The sequence below is a fragment of the Dromaius novaehollandiae genome, chromosome 1, assembly GCF_036370855.1.
Source record: "Dromaius novaehollandiae isolate bDroNov1 chromosome 1, bDroNov1.hap1, whole genome shotgun sequence".
NCBI lineage: Eukaryota > Metazoa > Chordata > Aves > Casuariiformes > Dromaiidae > Dromaius > Dromaius novaehollandiae.
Genome location: NC_088098.1, coordinates 53,809,089 through 53,829,397, shown reverse-complemented (window position 1 = coordinate 53,829,397; position 20,309 = coordinate 53,809,089). Strand labels below are relative to the sequence as shown.

Below are 20,309 nucleotides of genomic sequence, written 5' to 3'. Positions count from 1 at the left end.
TGACAGAGGGTGTGAAACATCACACCTATGGCAGGACTGAGGGCTGAGCCAGCAATAAGAGTGGACTGAGTTCTCAAGGATGGAGGAAAAGGAGGCTGGATTCAGGGAAAATGTAGCAGGATGACAATATGAGGGCGTGATACAAGTGTGGGAAGGAAAAGAGGGGGAAATACCTACAGGGTTGGGAGCAGAAGGGGTAAGCCTTATTGAAGATTGTTATTTCTGCCATCTCCTTACACAAAAACAGGTCAGCAAATCTGCAAGAGAATAATCCTGGTCTCCCATAGCCCCAGAGCCGACAGATGCCAGGAATACAACAGGGAAAGTGATTTATTACCCTGAGGCATTTAGCCATGTGTCCAAAGGAGGCAGTGGTGAGGTAGTGGGGATGGAGACAGGCAGCCTGTTTTCCACTTTGCCTGAGCTGATCTCTCTGCTGGAGACCTCTCTATGCCTTCACAGTAGAGCACTGTGTGTGTTACACCTCACCTGCCGGCAGCCACTTCCTTTGTCCTTTCTTGCTTGCCTTCCTTCTCTCGCTCCTCTCCCTCCTTCCTTCTCTCCTTCCCTCCTCCCTTTGTTTTACCCCCACCAGGACAGCAGAGCTTAGCACAGTTGGCAGGAGAAATCCCAACCCCAGTACACCCCCTCCTTCTTCTCCAGCACCTTGGGAACCTGCCACCCCAGCAGCCCTTGGCCCAGGCCAGCAAAGTGGTCAAGGTCCAGCTCCGGCATTTCATGCCATGGGGCAGCACCCAGGTGGGACAACCCCGCAGTGCTGGCCCTAGCAATCAATTGTTTCTCTGTCTCCAGATCTGAGATTCACCATGCACAGGAACTGACCCAGGAAAAAGCCAGGGGAGAAGCAAGGCTATGAGGGATGACAGAAAACGGGGTCTTTTGGGCCTCAGGATACCTAATCTATACTTGATTCCCAGCCTGGGAAGGCCAAACAGGCAACTGACTTCTTCTGAAACAGAAGCCTTGTTTAAGAAGAACTTCACATACATTAAAAGAAGGGGTGTAGGACTGGAGGAGCAGCTAAAAGAAAAAGTGTCTCCCAAGTGCCTCCAATGAGGCAATCTCTATGCCTCATGACTCCCCCTGATGCTGGTGTGTCCTGGGGGCTCATCATGTTTCCCCCTTCCTCTGCCTGCTCTATGGCAGCTAATCGGTGACCCACTGACAGTCTCTGGCCATCACTCAGCTCCGTGCACAATGGGGTAATTAAACTCTGACCCTCCGCTCCTTTTATCCATTTCCTCTGCGCAGTCACCCCCTGAAACAGCAGAGGGGAAGGCCTGATGTGGAGGCTCCTGCCCCAGCCTCCAGCTGCAATGAAGATGTAAAGCGCAGGAAGGACTCGCTGTAAAATGAAAGATGCTGAGGGGGCAGCCAAGAGGTATTGAGTGATACAAGGTTCCCCACACACTCATGCAGAGCTCTACTGATCTAGCTCCATCCGAGACATTTGCAAACCTTCAGCTCTTTACTATCACCCCAACACGTTTTCCAACACCCTTCCCCTTCCTACCCACACTGACAGCAAAACCACCACTCCTCTGCATGTCCTCAGTGCTGGGCCAGGTGTGGGTGCTCAGTTCAGGTCTGGCAAAGCCCTTTGTGAGCCCCAACACTTCAGCCCTGTGCTTGCACCCTCACACCATCGCACAGCTTTGCTGATGTACCTCAGCACAAAGCCTCTGTGCTCCCTGACACAAGCCCACAGCCTCCTCTTGAGCTAACCCCCGGCATGCTTCTCCGTGCTTCAGGCCTGAGCCCCCAGGCCTTTCCCATTAAACACCCAGAAAGGGGCAGAGGCAGCACTGGATGGCAGGGCACGTTCCACGAAGCATGGTGGTTTGACCCAGGAGCTGGCCAGGATGAGGTGATGTTGCAATCGCCTGGACACCAGGACAAGAGAGGATGTACCCCGTGACAGACAGGACTCTTGAAATGGCAGGAAGTCCTTTTTTTTGCTTCCTGGCACTCTGTGAAATTTATTACACAGATTGATAAACAGCCTGAAATGATGCCGAGCAACCCAGACTCTCTTTCCTCCTCCCAACCCTAAGTGGAGAAGCTGCCTCCCTCCCACGCATGAGCAAGAAGGGCTGGGGCCACCCGGGGAAGGGCATGACGGGTATAGCAGTGCCCCTGAACAATTAAGCACTGTCCCAGGCACTGCACACCCCTGTCCTGGGAACAAAAGAGTCACACACAAGAGACCTGACTGTGAAGCCTCCATCCGCTTTCATCACTGACCCCCGGGGCAGCCAGGGCACAAGGTCAGCCCACTTAAACTCCAAACTCCGCCAGAAATAGAGCTGGGAAGTGGGCAAGGGTGGCCAAGTGCAGGGGTCCCCAACCATTTGAGGGGTTCTTTGACTGAGACATTTCATTTCATCAAAGAGACATTTTTTTCTGGAAGGAAGATGGAAAGCAGCGGGTGTGAAGGGAGTAAGGAGAAAGGGGTGTTCACTGTGAATTATGACCACTCTCAACAAGAGTCTTTTACATTGAGGTGGTGAGGAAAGGATGGAGTAACTGGGCATGTTAGACCCATGCATAATGAGGGCAAGTCTCTGCCTGCTTCCCACCCTGCACTCTGCCACCACTCACAAGATGTGGTCCCCCCCATACACCCATCGCTATCGCAGTGGGGGCTCCACACACCCAGGGCTCAGCCCAAACGCCTGGAGAGCCTCTCTTCCAGACTCTATACTCACTGCCCTAGACAGCTTTGCTAGCACCTCTCTGCTGTAGCCCACAAAATCTACTGTCCACATGCAATAGCATGTGATCATACCCCCAGTGTGGAAAGGCTGAAAGTTGCCTTATAAATTAAGAAGGATCAGCCAAGCCAGGACCCATGCTTTCCACCTGCAGGGTCTCAGAAACCTCACTCAGCGCTGAGTCTTTGGTTTCTCAAGTTGCAAATACATGCCTTTGCATGACTAGTGCTTGCATACAAATAACAGCTGGACCTTCTGGAGGATCAGCACTGAGCAGTAAATTAGTAGTATGTGAGAACAGATGCACCTGAGACCTATCTCCTCATTTAGGAGGGGAAATCCATGGAGAAGAAGTCAAGGGGGAATGAAACATGTCCAGCACATGTGCAAATACAATACACTGTATCTACCACAGAGTTTTGTCTGTTACATCAGGATTCTTCTGTCAGGGTAAGTTTCTGATAAACCTAAATTCAGGAAATTTCAAAGAAAGGACACTTAAAACTTCCAGCCAAAAAAAAAATGTACAGAAGAAATAAATAAATCAATGCACTAAAAATTGGCTTTTCCAGCAAATGGGAAGTTTCATCACCTGAATTCAGTGAGTCTGAAACCCAAAGGACAGTAATATTGTGTTCTGCTCTTGAAACTCTATGGGGCAAGCGATAGGAGCTCGATGCTCCCTTAGGGAGGGATATTTCCAACATGTCAGTGGAATGAACCAAAGGCGCTTCTCATCCCAGGAGGTCTTGAGAGTTTGAGTATGGCAGTGATAAGATGATAACCAGTTAGGTCATTTGTAGACATATTTTCAATGTGTTGCTCACCCCTTCCTCTCCAAGATAGCCCAGGGTGTGTGTGATAACAGCATACACCCACACCAGCACATGAAAAATAGCCCTTATGAATGACTATCCCTTATTCCACCTCAGTGAAGCCAACATCTCCTTCACACCTGCACCATGTAGAGGCCTCTGCAGAGGTCTGGAGCATCCAGTGCAAGCGGGGCAGAGACTGGGCAAGCCCTGTGGAGTGGTGGGCAGGGGAGGACCAGAGAAGGCAAATATAATCCCCACATTTACCTATTGAAGATTTCCCCCAAAACAGAAAAACACAGCTTGAGGGACAACAGTTGAGGAGGATGTTAGCTCAGTTTCAGTCATGTTGACAGCAGCAGAAAAGCAGCCAGAAACACGAGATTCAGCACAGACCAAGTACAGAGAAATACATCTGAGTGCCAAGAAGCTAACTAGTCATGCAAAGTGCGATTTGCTTGCAGACTCCTTATTACACATGATGAAAGACAAGCAGAAGAGAGAGACCTGCAGAGCCTGGGCTGAGTTTGCAGGGTTGTCTGTTTAAGGGTGGGAAAATGTCTGTATTTGCAGACTGAGCCCTCTCGATCCAGGCAGTATTGGCAAACAGTAAGAATGGAGCCCACTTTTCAGGGTACAGCTGCATTTCATATTTGTGATGTGATGATTAACCAGACCCACCCTTGAGAACAAACAGCTTCCTGGGTTTTTCTACAGGCCAGCCAGCCTTATTTTTTTGGATTTGAGATTATTACTTTCAACAATAATTCATCACCTTTTCCCTAGGTAGATGGTGATTTCCTGGCTTTCTAATGTTGAGACAGACGTGACTTTAGAGCATATGTAGATTAATTCTCCATCTCATGTACAGAGAATCCAGTTGATCCTGGGCATGTCAGAGTTGCTGTGCACATAGGGCAGGGTCAGTCAGCGCATGTGTACATAGGCTCTTACGTTCATGACATACTGGGCTGCACATGCACACATAATGCACACAGAGCAGCACAAAAACAGGACACACCAGACCTGTCTACAGATTTTGGTCATGTCAGAGTCAGCAGGTCTGTTTTTTTTCTTTTTTTCTTTTTTTTTTTTTTTTTTGTTTACCCCAGGCCAGTTCTGCCTCTTGTCTTTCTTTCTAATAGCAGGAGCTGATGGGAAACGAGAAATTCACTGCCTGTTCTTTTCCCTTGCAGTTCTAGCAGCAGAAGTGGACCCAGAAAAAATGAGATCCTGATGTTTCTTTTAACTGGTCTGGTTCTCTGCTACACGCAAGGCTCTGAGCAGTCCCCTTGGGCAAAACCAAATGGTTCATGTTATACAGATGTTCTCCTAGGTTTGGGGAAACTTTTTTTTTACTTCTGGCAAGAAAATTGGAGAAATATCCCACCATTTCAAACCCAATACGTCTGACTCTAGGCCCCCTTCCTGACAGCAGTTCTCAGCAGTGCCCACACGGTGGAGCTGCCCCCTTAGAAATTAAGCACAGCTGGCTGCCCTAGTGGTCACTACCACCCTGGGACTGCATAGCTTAGGTTCATGAAGCAGGAGGTCAGACCACAGTCAGCAACGGGACGATGCAGGACTCAGAGGCCCCTAACCCATTGCATGGAACAGTCCTGCCATCGTATGACAGAAAGCAGGTCTGACTTCTACTCTTGTCTCTGCTTGCTGATCCACTATGTGACCTTTGCTCTTTTGCTTTATAATCTTGTGTCTGTATTAACTGTCTACTTTTGTGGGGTTAAGCAGTGGTTCCTATGTGTTTTGCAATACCCAGCTAGCCAGGGACTGGAGTTCAGCTGAAGCTGCAATGTCACTTTATCATAAATACATTATAATGCTACAGTTAACCCCTAGTTAACATTGTCAATAGTGAGGTTATATATGTTGAGGAGGACGGAGGGACAGATTTTTTAAAAGTGCAAATGCATTTTAAAATAAGTGTTTAAAAGGAAGAAAATTATGACCAGCTGTTTTGATCCAAGAGTCTGAAAGAATTTCAGAGAATTATAAAGGAAAATGTTTCCAAAAGTTGCAGTTTCTCTCAGGATCACAGCACTGCAGTATCAGTCCAGTTAAGTTTTGACTGTCTCTAAGGATGGCTATTTCACAACCTCTATGGGCCACCATCTCAGTGCTTACCCACCCTCATAGTGAAGTTTTTTCCTTTTATGTAATCAGAATTTCCATGCTGCAACTTGTGGCTATTGTTTCTTGCCTTTTGCTGTGCAAAAGCTCTGGGAAGAGTCTGGCTTTGTCTTCTCTGTATCCTCCTTGGCCACAGTAAAGTGCCATTGCACCGCTGGGCCACAGAGACTTCCTCAGGTGTAGAGATGAGGGTCCGCCTCATCAGTTCTAGGGCTTCTCAGATGTAAAACTCCAGTAAGCTTCCAGGGTCAGGATGTCAGTCTGTTCTCTTCAGAGAGCTCCCTTCTGAAGAACTTGCATTTCTCATTCAGCTTCCCTTCATAAACAAATCATCTTTTAGACCCAGGACTTCAAACTGATTCTTAACAACATACTCTTGCTCTTGTACTCCAGCACTGTGGGTGGCTTCAGTTGGTGTTTTGATATATGTAGTTCCTAGGTTCATGAGGCTGCACACTGCAAACACTAACCACCCTCTAAGACAGCAAGAGAGGTCATTGTCTTCAGCCAGCCTTTGTTGCTGGTCAGGAAGGAGTTTTCAGTTCAAAGAGTGTGATGTTCTTTTATTATTTTGACCTGTGTCAATAAGTCAGGTTTGGCAGCCTGGTAATTCCTCAGAAGTCAGCAGTGTCTGGAAGAGATGAGACATAATGCAACAGGAGACCATATTCTTCTGGGAAATCAAAGCATTCTCCCAGTGACGGTGCTCTCTTGATGGAGGCAGAAAACTCATTTGAACATCTAATTACTACCCCCTCCACATCAAAAAGGGGCACAATGCATGAAAGCTTGGCAATACTACTGTATACATGGCAGCGTGGTGGTTTTGCATACAGCTGTGCTGACTGGCTTTCAAAACACAGCTTCCATAGGTCACCACGGGCTTGTCAGCAGTGGAAGCAATTGTACTAACCAATTTGGAAGCTCTTTGTATCCCTGCTTTCATCTGAATTATCAGTCCAGAATGTTTTCCCATTCACAAACATCTTTCTGAAATGTTCCCTTGTTACATGCAAGCATTGTATATGTATTTTTATATGGTGCATCATCTGCAGTTGTGTAGTCTGTATTCTTCCAAGAGAGAAGTAGAAGAAATTGTATTTTCCTCAAAGTTGGCACACTTTGTGTGCCCCTCATGGGTTTCCCTGCTGAGTGAACAGCTGAGATAGGTTGCCATAATCCGCTAACTGTAGTAGGAAAAGTCATAGTGTCAGTGTTTTGTATAATACCATGAAACACCCAAACCCACTTAGCTCAGCAGTTTCCATCCTTTTCCTCAGCTGTCACCACCGCACACTTCTCCTTGTCTTTCTCGGTTATTTTACTGAGGCTAAAGGGTCTGCTTTTTTGGTGCTCATAGATCAAGGCTTTGTAGTGAGGCAACTGTGGTATCTAGTGAATCTAAACCAGAGCTGGGATGCAGACTAAAACCGGGGTGGATACCGCAGGCCCTGCACCACCACACGATGCTCCCTTCCTGGTACCTTCCACACTGAGGTAACCCTGCGAGGCCCGAAGGCCTCTCCAGGAGGGGCCCTGAGGACACGACTCCCAAGGGCAACTCTGCCAGCCCAGCTCCCGAACCGGCCGCACAGGGAAGCAGGAGGATGCACCTAGGCGCTGTGGCGACCTCCGGAGCCATGAGGGCTACGCTGAGAAACCGCTCTGCCCTGTGAGGGGCGGCCATTTTGTGGGGCTGTACCTCTCCCACCCCGATGCGGGCCCCGCCCCCGGGGCTCCAGCGAGCCGGGGGGCCGCGGGGGACGCCAGAGCGCCGGGCCGGGATGGAAGGGAGCGACGCCCCACTCCCCCCGGAGCGCCACCATGCCGCTCTCAAGATGGCGGCGGGAGCGGAGCCGTGTCGCCCGTGCGATTGGCTGCCTCCAACTGCCGTGCGCCGTCCCCATGGCGACGCGCGTCGCCAGGCGGGGCGCGGCCCGCGCGGGGTGGGCGGGGGGGGGGATGGAGCTCCGCGCGCTTCCGGGCTGGCCCTAGCAGTGACGTGTCGGCGGTCTGACAGCGCCGTTCGGCAGGTGGCGGCGGGGGCCGCGCGCGGGACGGGCACTTCCGGTGAGCCATGGGACACCCCCCCTGCTCCCCTCAGGGCGGGCGGGGGCGCCCCCCGGGGTTGCCCCGGCAACGCGCTCCGCGGGGGGAGGGGCGGCGCGGTCACGCTCCGCTCCTCCCCTCGCCCGGGGCCCTGTCAGGGGCCCCCCAAAATGCCGAGCCGGCGCCACAGGCGCGGCACTCCGGCGCCTGTATCCGCCCTGACTTTGTCCCCTCGAGCGCGGCCGTGCGTTTTGCGGTGCCGCGAGGCTGCGGGGGGGCGGCGGGCGCGGTCCCACGCCGCGCGGCGGGTAACGGACCGCGTCGGACCGAGCGCGTCCAACGCGTTAGGGCATGGCCGGGAGCGCGAAGGGAGCTGTCCACAGAGCAGATAGTACTTGGGGAGGATGTGTCTATAGCTGCCTCCAAAGGTCACTGCTTTGATGTGGTGTAGACATACCCAATGTGACTGTGCGTTTGGTGCAAGCGAAGAATGAGTGAAACAGCTGTGTGCTGACTAGTGTCTGACATTAACAATAGATACATGGGGACTTGTGTATGGGAAATAATGGGACTTCCTCGGCAAACGAGTTGTGGAAAGCCTTATGTAGGCTCTCAAGATAGGAGATAAGCATCAAAAAGTTAGATAACTTGCTGTGAAATCAAGAAAGAGACTGAAATATTTAATGGACTTAGAGGATAAAACCACAGATATCTTTAGAAGTTATGGTGATAAGTAGAACATGTAAAGAATCAGTTTCCAGAGTGGGCCATAGTTTGTTCTCTGCATTGGAAAAACTGTGTGTTTTGGGGTTTTGAAACATGCAACACTTGAACTTGAGGCTTTTCTCCTGTCTCTCACTCCGAGCAGAGAATGAGAGACACTTGAAATACTTTTCAGTATAAGAAAGAAACAGAGAGCATCATTTGAAATTAAAAAAAAAAAGAGAAGGGTTAACAAGGGTCACAGGTTAGTGCTCTGCAATTCTCTGTTGAGATCACTGGTTTGTTAGGTTTTATTCTTTCATTTCAGGCAGTTTGGAATAAGCAGAGTTTCAGAGCAACAGATTCCATCTAACCGAAACAATGTTTGCAGACTTGGACTATGATATTGAAGAAGATAAACTGTGAGTATTTCACTTATCTTTTACTGTTTTTTGCTAACGGTAGACACAGCACTAACAGCTGCAGCCGAGACCTAATGGGAACAGATAGATTTACCTTTTCCTGATGATGTGTGCTGAAGAGTTAGACTGCGGTCCTGATTCTTTGCTCTCTGGAGATTGGGGGTGAGGTATTGCTGTGCTGGTGAGCAGAGGGGAATGCTTGCTGTTGCTCTACAATGACTACCATGAGTTTCTGATCACAAAACAGTGCTGACAAATCTACAGTAAATTAGTGACCTTACCTAGAGGAGAAATGACTTATAATGGAGAAAAGGAAATAAGAAGCAGGAAGAAATGGAGAGGAACTCTGGAATCCTTAGATCTGTAAGGTGAATAACACTAGAATTTTCTTAGCAAGTAAAAGGCTTATGTGATTAGCAGAGAATTTGACATGGAGCACTTGTCTTACATCTCATTTGTCAATGTTTTCCTCTCACTCTAGCACAGAGACCAGATGAAATACTCTCTAAAACATGCAAGCATTTCCTCTCTGTCTAGCAGTGGATGAAGGTATCTCTACCATCTCTTCTCACATGCAATCACAATAAAGATAGCCCTGAAGGTTTTTCTGCTGGTCTGTGCTGATAGACTCTATAGCAGAAATACTGTGATTAATTCAAATGTACAGTACCCACTATATTTTCAGTTTGTATTGACTCAGGTACCATGATTCTTTCATACAAATACAGCTGTGCTTACAGTGCCAGCTATTCATTCTCTCTCATTCTAGTGGGATACCCACTGTTCCTGGGACAGTAACCTTGAAGAAGGACTCTCAGAATCTGATTGGTATCAGCATTGGAGGAGGAGCACAGTACTGCCCCTGTCTCTATATTGTCCAGGTGGGTGCTCAGGGAAGAACAATAAACTGCTCAGGGAAGAATAATAAACTATCTTGGTAAAAATGTTGGCCTGAGAGATGGATTGTGTGGAGTCCTATGATTTTTGTTTTTATCAAAGTGTGAACCATCTCACTTCCCAATAAATAAGAACTTGTTACCCTAGTATCTAATAGGCATGGAAGAATTAAATTAAGACTTCTGAAATTATCCTTCTCCTTGGAAGGCATGTTAGAATTCAGAGGAATGATGTGGCATCCTCAATTTCAAGAAATCCAGTGCTTGAGGGGGCATGTCATGGAGAGTACAAGTTCCTGAGAGAACAAGATGATCAGCCCACCTCTGAGTTAGGAGAGGAGGAAGAAACCAAGGTTTCAGCATGAACAGTACTAAATGCAATTGAGTTAAATAGGAGGAATAGAAAAGTCTCTTCTGCTGTCCTCCCTATTTCTTCCTTCAGCCCTCTATTTCCTTTTCTCTTCCTCCTGATTCCAGACTACCGTGCTCTTTCTCCTCTCTGCTAGGTATTTGATAACACTCCAGCAGCCTTAGATGGAACGGTAGCAGCTGGTGATGAAATCACAGGAGTGAATGGGAAGTCTGTCAAAGGGAAGACCAAGGTGGAGGTGGCCAAGATGATACAGATGGTAAAGGTGAGAGGTAGGAGGGCGGCCACTGGAGCTGCTGGGTCATGGTTTACAGGTTGTTGTCCTTCAGTAAAGGAGGCCGTTGCTGCTTGCTTCCAATACAACAGTTTGGGATTTGCTCTTCCTACAGGGAGAAGTGACGATTCACTACAACAAGCTTCAGGCTGACCCAAAGCAGGGCAAGTCCTTGGATATTGGTAAGACTTGCTGGTTTCTTTCTCCTTAGAGGGTTAAAGTGAAAGGTTGAGTTTTGTACAACCATTGATTTCATAGGGAAGAGGAGAGGCTTTATTTTTAAAATAAAGCGTGTGCTTTGAACTAAGCCTACATAGCTGTCTCCTTCATATGGTCTACCTTCCTCACCTTCCTAAAAGATCTGTCTATTCTTTTTACTTTCATTCCTTTTCAGTGATTAAGGTGCTAATGAATTGAAAGGGGTTCAGGAAAATGCTGAGGCCTGGGATGGATTTCTGGGGAAACAGAAGTGCAGTGAGAATATGGAATATTTTCCAGAGGTGCTAAATATCTGTGGCCTCAGCTGGCATTCCTGGGAGCTACAGGCACTTCGTACCTTGCAAGTTTGCATATAGCTGAGTCATCTGATTCCAAAAAGGGCAAAATTTTCTTTAGTAATTTGTGGGGTATGACTACCAAAGATGGAAGTGAATTTTTAGGCATGACGAAAGGGTTTAACAACAAACCATAAAATAAAATTAAGCAAAGGAATACCTCTGAGTATTAAAGTTCTACTTGTCTTGCTTTCAACCTGGTCTCCTGACTTTAGATGAAGTAGTACAGAATGTATCATAAGCAGAGTTTAGTTCCAGATATCACAATAGGTAGCTTATAATGAAGAGATTTAGTGGAATAGTCTTCCAAAGGAAGTGGTAAGGCCATGCTGATTGAAGTACGTAGGATGAGAGAGCAAAACAGATGGACAGGATGGAAGATGTTCTATGCACAGCTGGGCCTAACATCTAGTTTCTATGGTACCCTTTTTCTGCTCACTACCTCAATATTGTGTTAAGCTCAGGCTAACCAGCCTATTTGATGCCTAAGAAATTGATGAAGTAAGTTCATCATGCCCATAGAAATATCCTGATCCTGGATCTCTCTTTTGGTCTTTAGTATTGAAGAAAGTAAAGCACCGACTAGTAGAGAACATGAGCTCAGGAACAGCAGATGCCCTGGGGTTAAGCCGAGCCATACTTTGCAATGGTAAGTATTGTGCAGAAAGACATTTTTCTTAAGGGAACACTTACCATCTTGCACTTGCTAACTTTTTATAGTTTTTTACATGTTCCACGTTATTCCTTCAGGATTCTTTCCTTTTGCCATACTTAATTGTGATTGCCTCTGCCTCTTCCTGAGGCATATATCATGTCGTTGGGGCCATTTAAATGTTAGCTAAGGTAAAATTAGTTTCAAGTGTGGACCCACTTAGTGAATATTGGTAGCTGATGGCCCCACAGTATAAAACCGCTTTGCAGTTATTTTAAAAGCTTCCCACGTTGGACCAAAGGAGAGGCTTTGGAGGTGAGGAAAAATTGAACCAAAGATATGAAATCTATGTTTTTCCAGTCAGTCAGGTCTGGATTTGAGTATTTTAATTCTGTTTCCTTTTAGATGGATTGGTAAAGAGATTGGAGGAACTGGAAAGGACTGCAGAGTTATACAAAGGTAAACTGTATCTTCCACCAGACAGCAGAAAGGAGGGCAGGATGCATCTGTTATGTTTCAGGGAAATTACTTGAATGTTTTTTCTGTCTTCCATCACAGGCTTGACAGAACACACCAAGAGTCTTCTTAGAGCTTTCTTTGAACTATCCCAGACACACAGAGGTAAAGAGTCTGAGTGAAGGGAGCAGAAATCTTTGACCTCCGGTTTCAGGAGTTTTAGTCACTATTTAAATGTGTGATTTCCTCACCAGAGCAAAAGTAAATATTGCAGGAATAAGCTGGGAAGGGCTGCCCTCCTGGCATTAGTGGCCACTGTGCTAACATACACCCTGTCTTTCATGTGAGATGTTGAAGAAATGCTCTGCCAACCTCTTGTCTGTAGGGAATATGTACCATCATTCCCCTGGCCAAGTGCAAGGTTATCTGAAGGAGTTTTGATGTTGGAAGCAAGATTCTTCTCCAGGGCCAAACCCTTCTTCCATCTGTTTGTATTTATTGCCCTCATCCAGCATTTGGAGATGTTTTCTCTGTCATTGGTGTACGAGAGCCACAACCAGCTGCTAGTGAAGCCTTTGTGAAATTTGCTGATGCCCATCGCAACATTGAGAAGTTTGGGATTCGCCTTCTGAAAACAATAAAACCGGTAAATAATTTAACCCTAGGAGAAGGGGTCTGGAGAAGAAGGGGATCTAGAAAGACAGAAACCTAACTTTGAAGGTGTAGTCTTAAAACTCATTGTAGGAAAAACTTTGTCTGCTTTTTTCAGGTTCTCCATAAAGAATCTTTAGAGCTTAAACAGTGAATATCTCAATCTGCTGTGTTATTTGAGCCTGACATATAGACTTGTCCTTCTGACTGTTGCACATGAATATATTCCTATCCTTTTCTTTTGGGGCTGAGAGGGTAGTTTGATCAACATAGCCCTTACAGTCCTTTCCCTGACATTGGTACCCATTATTAAAAGGTGTCATTAATTTAAAAGAGTTTAGATAAGCAGTCCTAGATTAAAGGATTTCAATGAGTATGTTTGAATGAGAGTCTCTAGGAGATCTATCTATTTAATTTACAAAGAGAATGTTAAATGTTGATTTGAACAGCATGCTAAGTGCCATGTTGAATGAACAATGTTGGATATTGGACCTTTGAATCTAGGGAGAACAATTTCCAGGACTATCTGAAAATGAAATCAGATGAGTTGAAAGGAGACAAATTCAGACTAGAAGTGAGGCCTGTATTTCCAGCACTGGAAGAACCACTTGCCAGTGACTGTAATGCATGCTCTAACCATGACAATTTTGAATGGAGATCAAACATTTTCTTTCAAATATGCTTTAGCTCAGAAAAGAGTTAACTCGAGGCAGTCTCATGACCTGTGCTGGTTAGAAGGTTGGATTTAATGAATTGTAGTCATGCTTTTTGGTCTAATATTCAGAAATGGAATGTTTCCCTTGCAGATGCTGACTGATTTGAACACCTATCTGAATAAAGCCATTCCTGACACAAGGCTGACTATCAAAAAATACCTGGATGTCAAGTTTGAATATTTGGTGAGCTGTTCTGGGGTTTTTTTTTGCACTGGTTGGAATTAAGTTTTATAGACTCACAGCCTGAGGATCTCATATAGCCTGTATAATCACATGTCCCTCCTTCCACAATCCATGCAAGAATACATTATTTTTTCCTCTTCTTTGTCTATTACCAAATTACCCAGATTCAAACACCTCCTTTCGATCTAACAGTTCTCACTAGTAAGAGAGATTTCTCAAAACACAGATGACTTTTTCTATCTGATTCAATTAATTTCTTTATTTGTAAAGAGTTCCCATATAACTTACACTCTTGAACTCCTCTAAATAGCTTTCCAATTTCAGACTCCATATTTTTCTGGTAGTTGTGGATAGTCTTTGTTTAGCCAGATTAAACCACTGTGATACCATATTTGCTTGCATTTTGTCCATGTTTTTTTTTTTCTCTCTCTCTTTCCATTCACTCAACCCTTGTTTTCTACACCAAAAGATTAGGGTAGGGCCATTATGTGTGTCTGTTCTAGAATGGCAATAATCTATTTCCTTTTACCAGTTGATGGAAGTATTTGGCACTGCAGCCCTTAAGCACGTTAATGTGGCAGTTTTTCTTTCCACATCAATCTTTCCAGCAATTCATCTTTTTTTCCTCATTATTTAGTCCTTCATGATACTTTTCTGGTACTGTGTTTTCCCATCTGTAGATGAATGCAGGATTTCTCTCTTACTAGGTTATCTTTATCTAAAGTATTTGCTCCTGTAATATAAATAATAATCCCCTTTTTCCTCCCCTACTCTTTTCTGTCCTCATCTTTCTCTAAATAGATTGCCTTTCCACTTGGGATGTGTAATCTGCTCTGCTCCTACTCTGCTTTCCCCCCAGTGCCCCTAGCTGCAAACTGAAGAAAGGCTTGAGATGGGACAACCCTGTGGCTATGAGTGATGGTGGAAATGTTTCCTTATCTTTAATATTTCCTTCTTGTTTTTTTTTATCTTGGCAAGTCTTACTGCCTGAAAGTCAAAGAGATGGATGATGAAGAATACAGCTACATTGTGAGTACCAATACTGTGGCAATGAAAACTGCAGACTGTGTTTCTGTAGCTCTCTGCAGACTGCCCTGCGACTGCAAAAGCACTCCTGTGCCTATGTGTAGTCAAACTAGTGAATACATCCTAAGAATAATACACATTTATTCTTGATATGTTAGAGCTTGGAGGTCCTTAAACACTATATAGAAATAACTGTTACGAATCACTGGTGCTGTGGAATAGCGGAGGGACCAGTCATCTCCTCTGTAGCCTGCTTCCTCACTGGTTGCATGTCTCAATGTTTAAGTAATACTAGCTTGTGTAAGGAGGATTAAGGTGTTGTCTTCACAGATTCCATCTGTGTGTAATGTACAGCTTATCATTAATTCTGGACTTGCTTCTGAGAATGGAGGTTTAGCTTCTCTGCAGTAAAGCGAATGTCAAAGCTGCATTTGTAGTTAAAGAAAATTGATTAGAGGATCTCTCCTAACAATAACTTAGTTCTAAAAGTAAGTAATTTAAACTCAGAGGACTTAAAAAGAAATAAAAAACCTGATGGCATTCTTCAGTAATGCTTTGCTGTTTGAATTTTTGAAGTTTTATACCTTTAATCTGTAACATCTCTTTTTAAGGTAACTAATGGTTTTGCCCAGTTTCCCTGCATAAAAGCAATATCTGTTTTATCCTAGGTGGTGATCTCAGAGTAGGGATTTGAACTTTGGTATCACCAGTTCACAGTGCCAGAAATGAATAAAACTTTCCTAACACAATTATGAATCTTTCATGCTAAACAGGAAGGAAAACATCACAATCTTGCCCAGCAAAATCATAGCTCTGGGTTTTGGCACATGCAATGTGCATTACCAAGCCATAATCAGTAACATGGATTTTTGTGTATGTTGTGTTTGCAGGTGCAAGAGAAGGATGCTATGTTTTGCTGACAGATCTAATCTCTTTCTCTCAAAACAATTTTGTGGGGTAATCCATAGTTCCATCCTTACACGTTTCTGTGAGGATGATTGTAGATACCACAAGGTTCCCTGTGTAAACTTACTCTACACTGTGCAGTCAGTGTAGGGTGAAGCTTGCAGAGGAAGGCAGAGTTTTTCATCTGCTTGATGTAAGTCCATAAATCCCTCAGATCTTGGGCTTCTTTGTCCTTGATGCCTGTCTTAATAGTTCAGCTAAGAGGCCATTCCACTCCTCCATGCTGGGTTGAAAGATGTCTGTTCTGTTGTCTTTACTTCATAGTGGCACCTTTGTTTACCCTTGCTGGAGTGTGTTTGTCATTCAAAATGGCCACATTGCCAGTTTGTTGGTGTGCCTCAGCGTTTCTAGTGTTTTGTAGCTCCTGAGTCCAATTTCAGGGGACCTGAGAGGGTTATAATAACACCAGGTGTGGTGAGTTCACAGTGGTAGGGAAACTGTTTGCAGAAACCATCTAGCACTGTCTGCTTTGAGTCTCCAAAATGGCACTGTGTTTTTGGCAGGCCTTGGGTGAACCCCTCTACAGGGTCAGCACTGGGAATTATGAATACCGCCTTATCCTACGTTGCCGCCAGGAGGCTCGCACACGCTTTGCCAAGATGAGGAAGGATGTGCTAGAGAAAATCGAACTCCTGGACCAGAAACATGGTGAGTACTGCTGGTGTGTCCAGCACGTGAAGGGGTCAGGCAGGCAGGATTTCTGCCCTCATACTCTCCCTCTGTCTCAGTTCAGAAATCTTGGCTGAAGAACCGTTCTGTGGCTTTGCCTGGGACATCGACCCTCAGGGGCCAAATGGGACTGACATGTAGGAGTCTGTAACTAATGCTAGCAAGGGAGGCTTGGTCACAGTCTTCACACTGTGTTTGGGAAGGGGATTTTCACCTAATTTGTTCCCAATATGTCTCCAATACAGTGCAGGACATCGTGTTTCAGCTCCAGCGTTTTGTCTCCACGATGTCCAAGTACTACGATGACTGCTATGTCGTGCTCCGAGACGCGGATGTCTTTCCCATTGAGGTGGACCTTGCCCGCACTACCCTCAGCTATGGGCAGAAGGACGTGTATGCAGATGGGGCGGAAGAAGAAGAAGAAGGAGGAGGTGGTGGCGAGGGAGAGGGTAGCAGGAAAGAGGACACAAATGGTGAAAAGCTCATTGATGATGCCTGAATGTGCCAGTATGACTAGAGGAAAAATCTTTGCAGACTGATATAAAAACATGTATTTCACATGGCAATTCATCCTCTGTGACTTTCTGTGTATGTCCAGCCTAGGATTCCTCCTCTGCCTTGGGTAGGGGGAGCTGGTTGGATTTGAACCAGCCTCTGCTTTTCTCTCTCTTCCCTTGTTTGTTTGCCTGGATGTTTCTTTTTTCCCCCCACAGACTTCTGTTGCCTAACTTGGATGCTGAGGTGTGGGGAGGAGAATCTCCTATCCCATCGCCATGTGACTCCGTGTACAGACAGGACACAGCTGAGTGTGCAGGATGCACCACTCCCCTTCGGCAAGTGGAAGCCAATTAAAAAAAATCTGGAGAGAGACAGCTACGAATGGCAAGAACAGCCCCCTCCTGGCCTCCCCTTGTGCTTTGGGAAAGTGTTAGCACCAGCATTGTTTTCTTCACCACATTGCTGACTGTCCTGGAGCTTCCCGTTCTCTGGCCTGTATTAATTTTCCTCAGTCTTGTCCATCTGTCCCCATGGGGGTCCAGGGCAGATTCTTGTAGGATGATCACTCCCACCAGTCCCAGCTCACTGAACCACTGATTTAAGAAAGAGGAGCAAGTCCAGACTGATGGCTAGAACTAGTGGTTGCAAATGTGATCAAATCCTCCTCCGAGGGGCTGGGGAGAACCTGTCAAAGTAGAGGTTGGTGGAAGTGGCTACCTGGCATGCTGGGCTGTTGCAGTCCTATTGCAAGGATTTAGAAGTCCTTCCCTGTCCAGCTGTTTCCCTGGCTACCATCCTCTTCATAGTCCCTGAGCTCCTGCATTGCTGCACTGTCTGCACACTGTGTAGGTATACCCTAGAGCTAGAGTCCTCCAAGATGTGGCTATGCCCTCCCCTATGGAAAGGAGGGAACTGGCTCAGGAAGGAGCCCTCCCAGTCAGCTGAGGCGCTTAGGCAAACATGCACGTCTGAGGCAAACAAGTTCCTGAAAATCACAGCAAAGCTGCGTATGCTTCGTTTCCATTATTCTCCTCTCCTATGGCTGCTTGCAGTGAATGGTAACAAGATGTGCTGCAGCTAGTCTTGCTCACTCTTTTCCTGAGGCAAGTGCCAAGAGGAACAGCCTTAGAACCACAAAGGAGATGTTTTAGCCTTAAACTAAAGAGGAGAGACAGAAGCCTTGTGGAGAGAGGAAGACATTGCCCATGGGCACTTAGAGATTTTGAGTACAAAGCACTGAATAACATACCACTCTCTGTTCTCCTTTCTACACAACCACTGATGCTGCCTTAGGGCCAGACAGAACCAGTAACTAATGTCCCATCCATCCCCCAGCACAAGGGAAAGAGGGAAAGGAAAACCAAAGTGAGTGAGGCTTTGTCTTTCCTTCCTTTTTTTTGCTCCCTCCATCTTTGTGGGCTGATCCCAGCTCCAGATGGCAGCTTTCTCTTTTCGCAGGCAGCACAGCTGCCAGCAGTGGTGTACTTCGAGCCAAGGGTTTTGACTTCTCTGTCATTACATTCTAGTGGTAGTGAGAGAAGCTATTTAAGGGCATTAATATATGATTGAGATATTTGTTTTGTTTTGTTTTTTCTCTCTGATTTGTTTCCAAAGTCTTGCCATTGCTGTGGGTGCCTGGAAGAAAGTCATCCATAGTCTAGCTGCTCTGGAAGACTTAAAGAGAATTTAATGTACTGACTGTTGTCTCTAATAAAGAAAAATGTGACATTTTGTTTCCTGTTCCTCTGGAGTTTTCTTTAGTGTCTGTTTGCTCTTCATCCATTGGTTTTAAGATTAAAATATAATGATGGGGGCATGTCAGTTTTTTCATGATCATAGTGGTGGTTTTCTCTCGGCCAAGACATGGTGGTCACTGCTTCACAGGTTTTCAGAGGGGTAGGATTATAAATGCTGTGCAAGGCCATCTATCCACATAATACCAGTTTCTCTGCTGTGCTGCAGCTTAGTCTCCCAGGGGAACACCAGCCTTGTAAAACAGGTAGTTAGTTACCTCAGCCCTGTCTTGTGGCATCCTTACACTGCTCCAGGGCCAGCTTCTCCACAGAGCTCAGCTGTTGCATCACAAGCTTGAGCTGATACTTAAGTCCCTAATCCTCTTTCAGAGCTGTTTGTTGTACCAAAATACAGACTAGCTAAGAGGAAGAGAGAAAATGCCTTAGCGGAGCCTGCCTGAAAGCAAACAAAGCAAAGCAGAAGGCAGCAGAGCCAGACTATTTTGCAATCTCATTGGCCGAGGTTGACAAACCAGCTGCCTTAGCACCCTACCAGGAATGGGTACTCCAGGAAAATGGCCCCAGTTTCTGCTATAACAGCACCCTGCAGGTTTCTTCCTTGTTCACAGGTACGATCAGACCTCTTTGAATAAGACCCCAAACAGAAGCAGGTGCTACAAGGTGCTGAAGTATCTTAAAAATGGAGGAAAGGAGCACAAGCCCTGGACCAGCACACGTTGATCAATGGATTTATGGCCTGTGTGAGCCCTGGATCCTGGGGCTGCAGCAGATGGTCTGGTTTCAGAAGTAAAATTCTTATTACAAAGGTGGTACCCTTCATCCCAAGCAGGCTCTACCCTGAGCAAAGTGTGATGGGGTGGGAAGGAAGAGGGCTGATACTTCTACCAGCACATAGTCTGTAGTGAGCTTTTGTACCCTAATAGCTTTTATGTGTTTTTCCGAAATGATTTAAGATAAAGGAGTGGGAGGCTTAGTGGGAAATGTGTGGTGACAAGGAAACAGAGGGGCTGTTCTAGCGACCTGCTTGGTGCTAACAATGTCAGTTGTGTTCAACCTGTGGGCCTTGGACCTCTGGGAAGTTGTAGGCTGCTTCCTGAAGAGAGGCTGGTAACTAAGGAAAAGCTGGCCTGGGGGGACAGCAGTGTTCAGGTTGCTTGGGAAGGAGCTGTGCTCCCACTTGGTTGAGTGGAACAGGAATAGTGATCTTACTTTTTTGGGGGGGGGAGGGGGGGGGAACAAGCTGGTCAAGAGGTGATATAATGACTACAGGGCTCCATGACCTTTGCTACTGCTTCTTGTTCTCCCAGCACTTGGCATTTGGGTTTTGTCATGATGCTTAGTCTGATTTGGGAGGTTTTTTGTTTGTTTGTTTGTTTGTTTTTTAAGTGGGTTTGAATAGGCATTTAAACCTGGTCAAAAGTCACTGATGTGACTGGCTCACAATCTTCCAATCAGTGCCAAGAAGGGTGTTGACAGCCATGGTGAACCAGGCACAGCCCCATGAGATTTACCTTCTCCCCACCACCCCCACTTCCCAATGTTTGCTCTAAAACTGACATTCTTACAGCAACTTCATTTTGCTCATAATTTACTGCTGTTTGAGAGCATCTAGGCTGAAACTTTTTCCTTCACGTCCCCGTACCCCCAGCTGGATTTAAATGGCTTTACAGGACCTGCAAACTTCATCCATTACCCATTAATTTGTAATCAGGCCAGTATGGAATGGAACACCTTGTTTGTTTGATGGTTTCATGAACTGCCTTCATTGTT

The 20,309-nt window shown here is 46.0% G+C and overlaps 1 protein-coding gene across 4 annotated transcripts; it reads left to right on the top strand.

Annotated features, from left to right (window-relative positions):
• The first annotated feature begins 7,639 nt into the window (after positions 1-7,639).
• On the top strand, positions 7,640-18,518 carry PICK1 (protein interacting with PRKCA 1). Of its 4 annotated transcripts, none has more exons than XM_026112588.2 (13): positions 7,640-7,771; positions 8,781-8,874; positions 9,644-9,755; positions 10,277-10,405; positions 10,530-10,596; positions 11,528-11,617; positions 12,026-12,079; positions 12,179-12,241; positions 12,589-12,722; positions 13,534-13,626; positions 14,605-14,655; positions 16,122-16,266; positions 16,533-18,518. In XM_026112588.2, exons 2-13 carry the CDS (start codon positions 8,834-8,836, stop codon positions 16,784-16,786), a joined length of 1,233 nt encoding a protein of 410 aa, XP_025968373.1. In that variant the 5' UTR covers positions 7,640-7,771; positions 8,781-8,833; the 3' UTR covers positions 16,787-18,518. The 4 variants fall into 4 exon arrangements, with proteins under 4 accessions (XP_025968373.1, XP_025968376.1, XP_025968374.1 ...); XM_026112591.2 differs by having other exon boundaries at positions 7,648-7,771; positions 8,785-8,874; XM_026112589.2 differs by lacking the exon at positions 7,640-7,771 and adding an exon at positions 8,039-8,058.
• Positions 18,519-20,309: the final 1,791 nt, after the last annotated feature.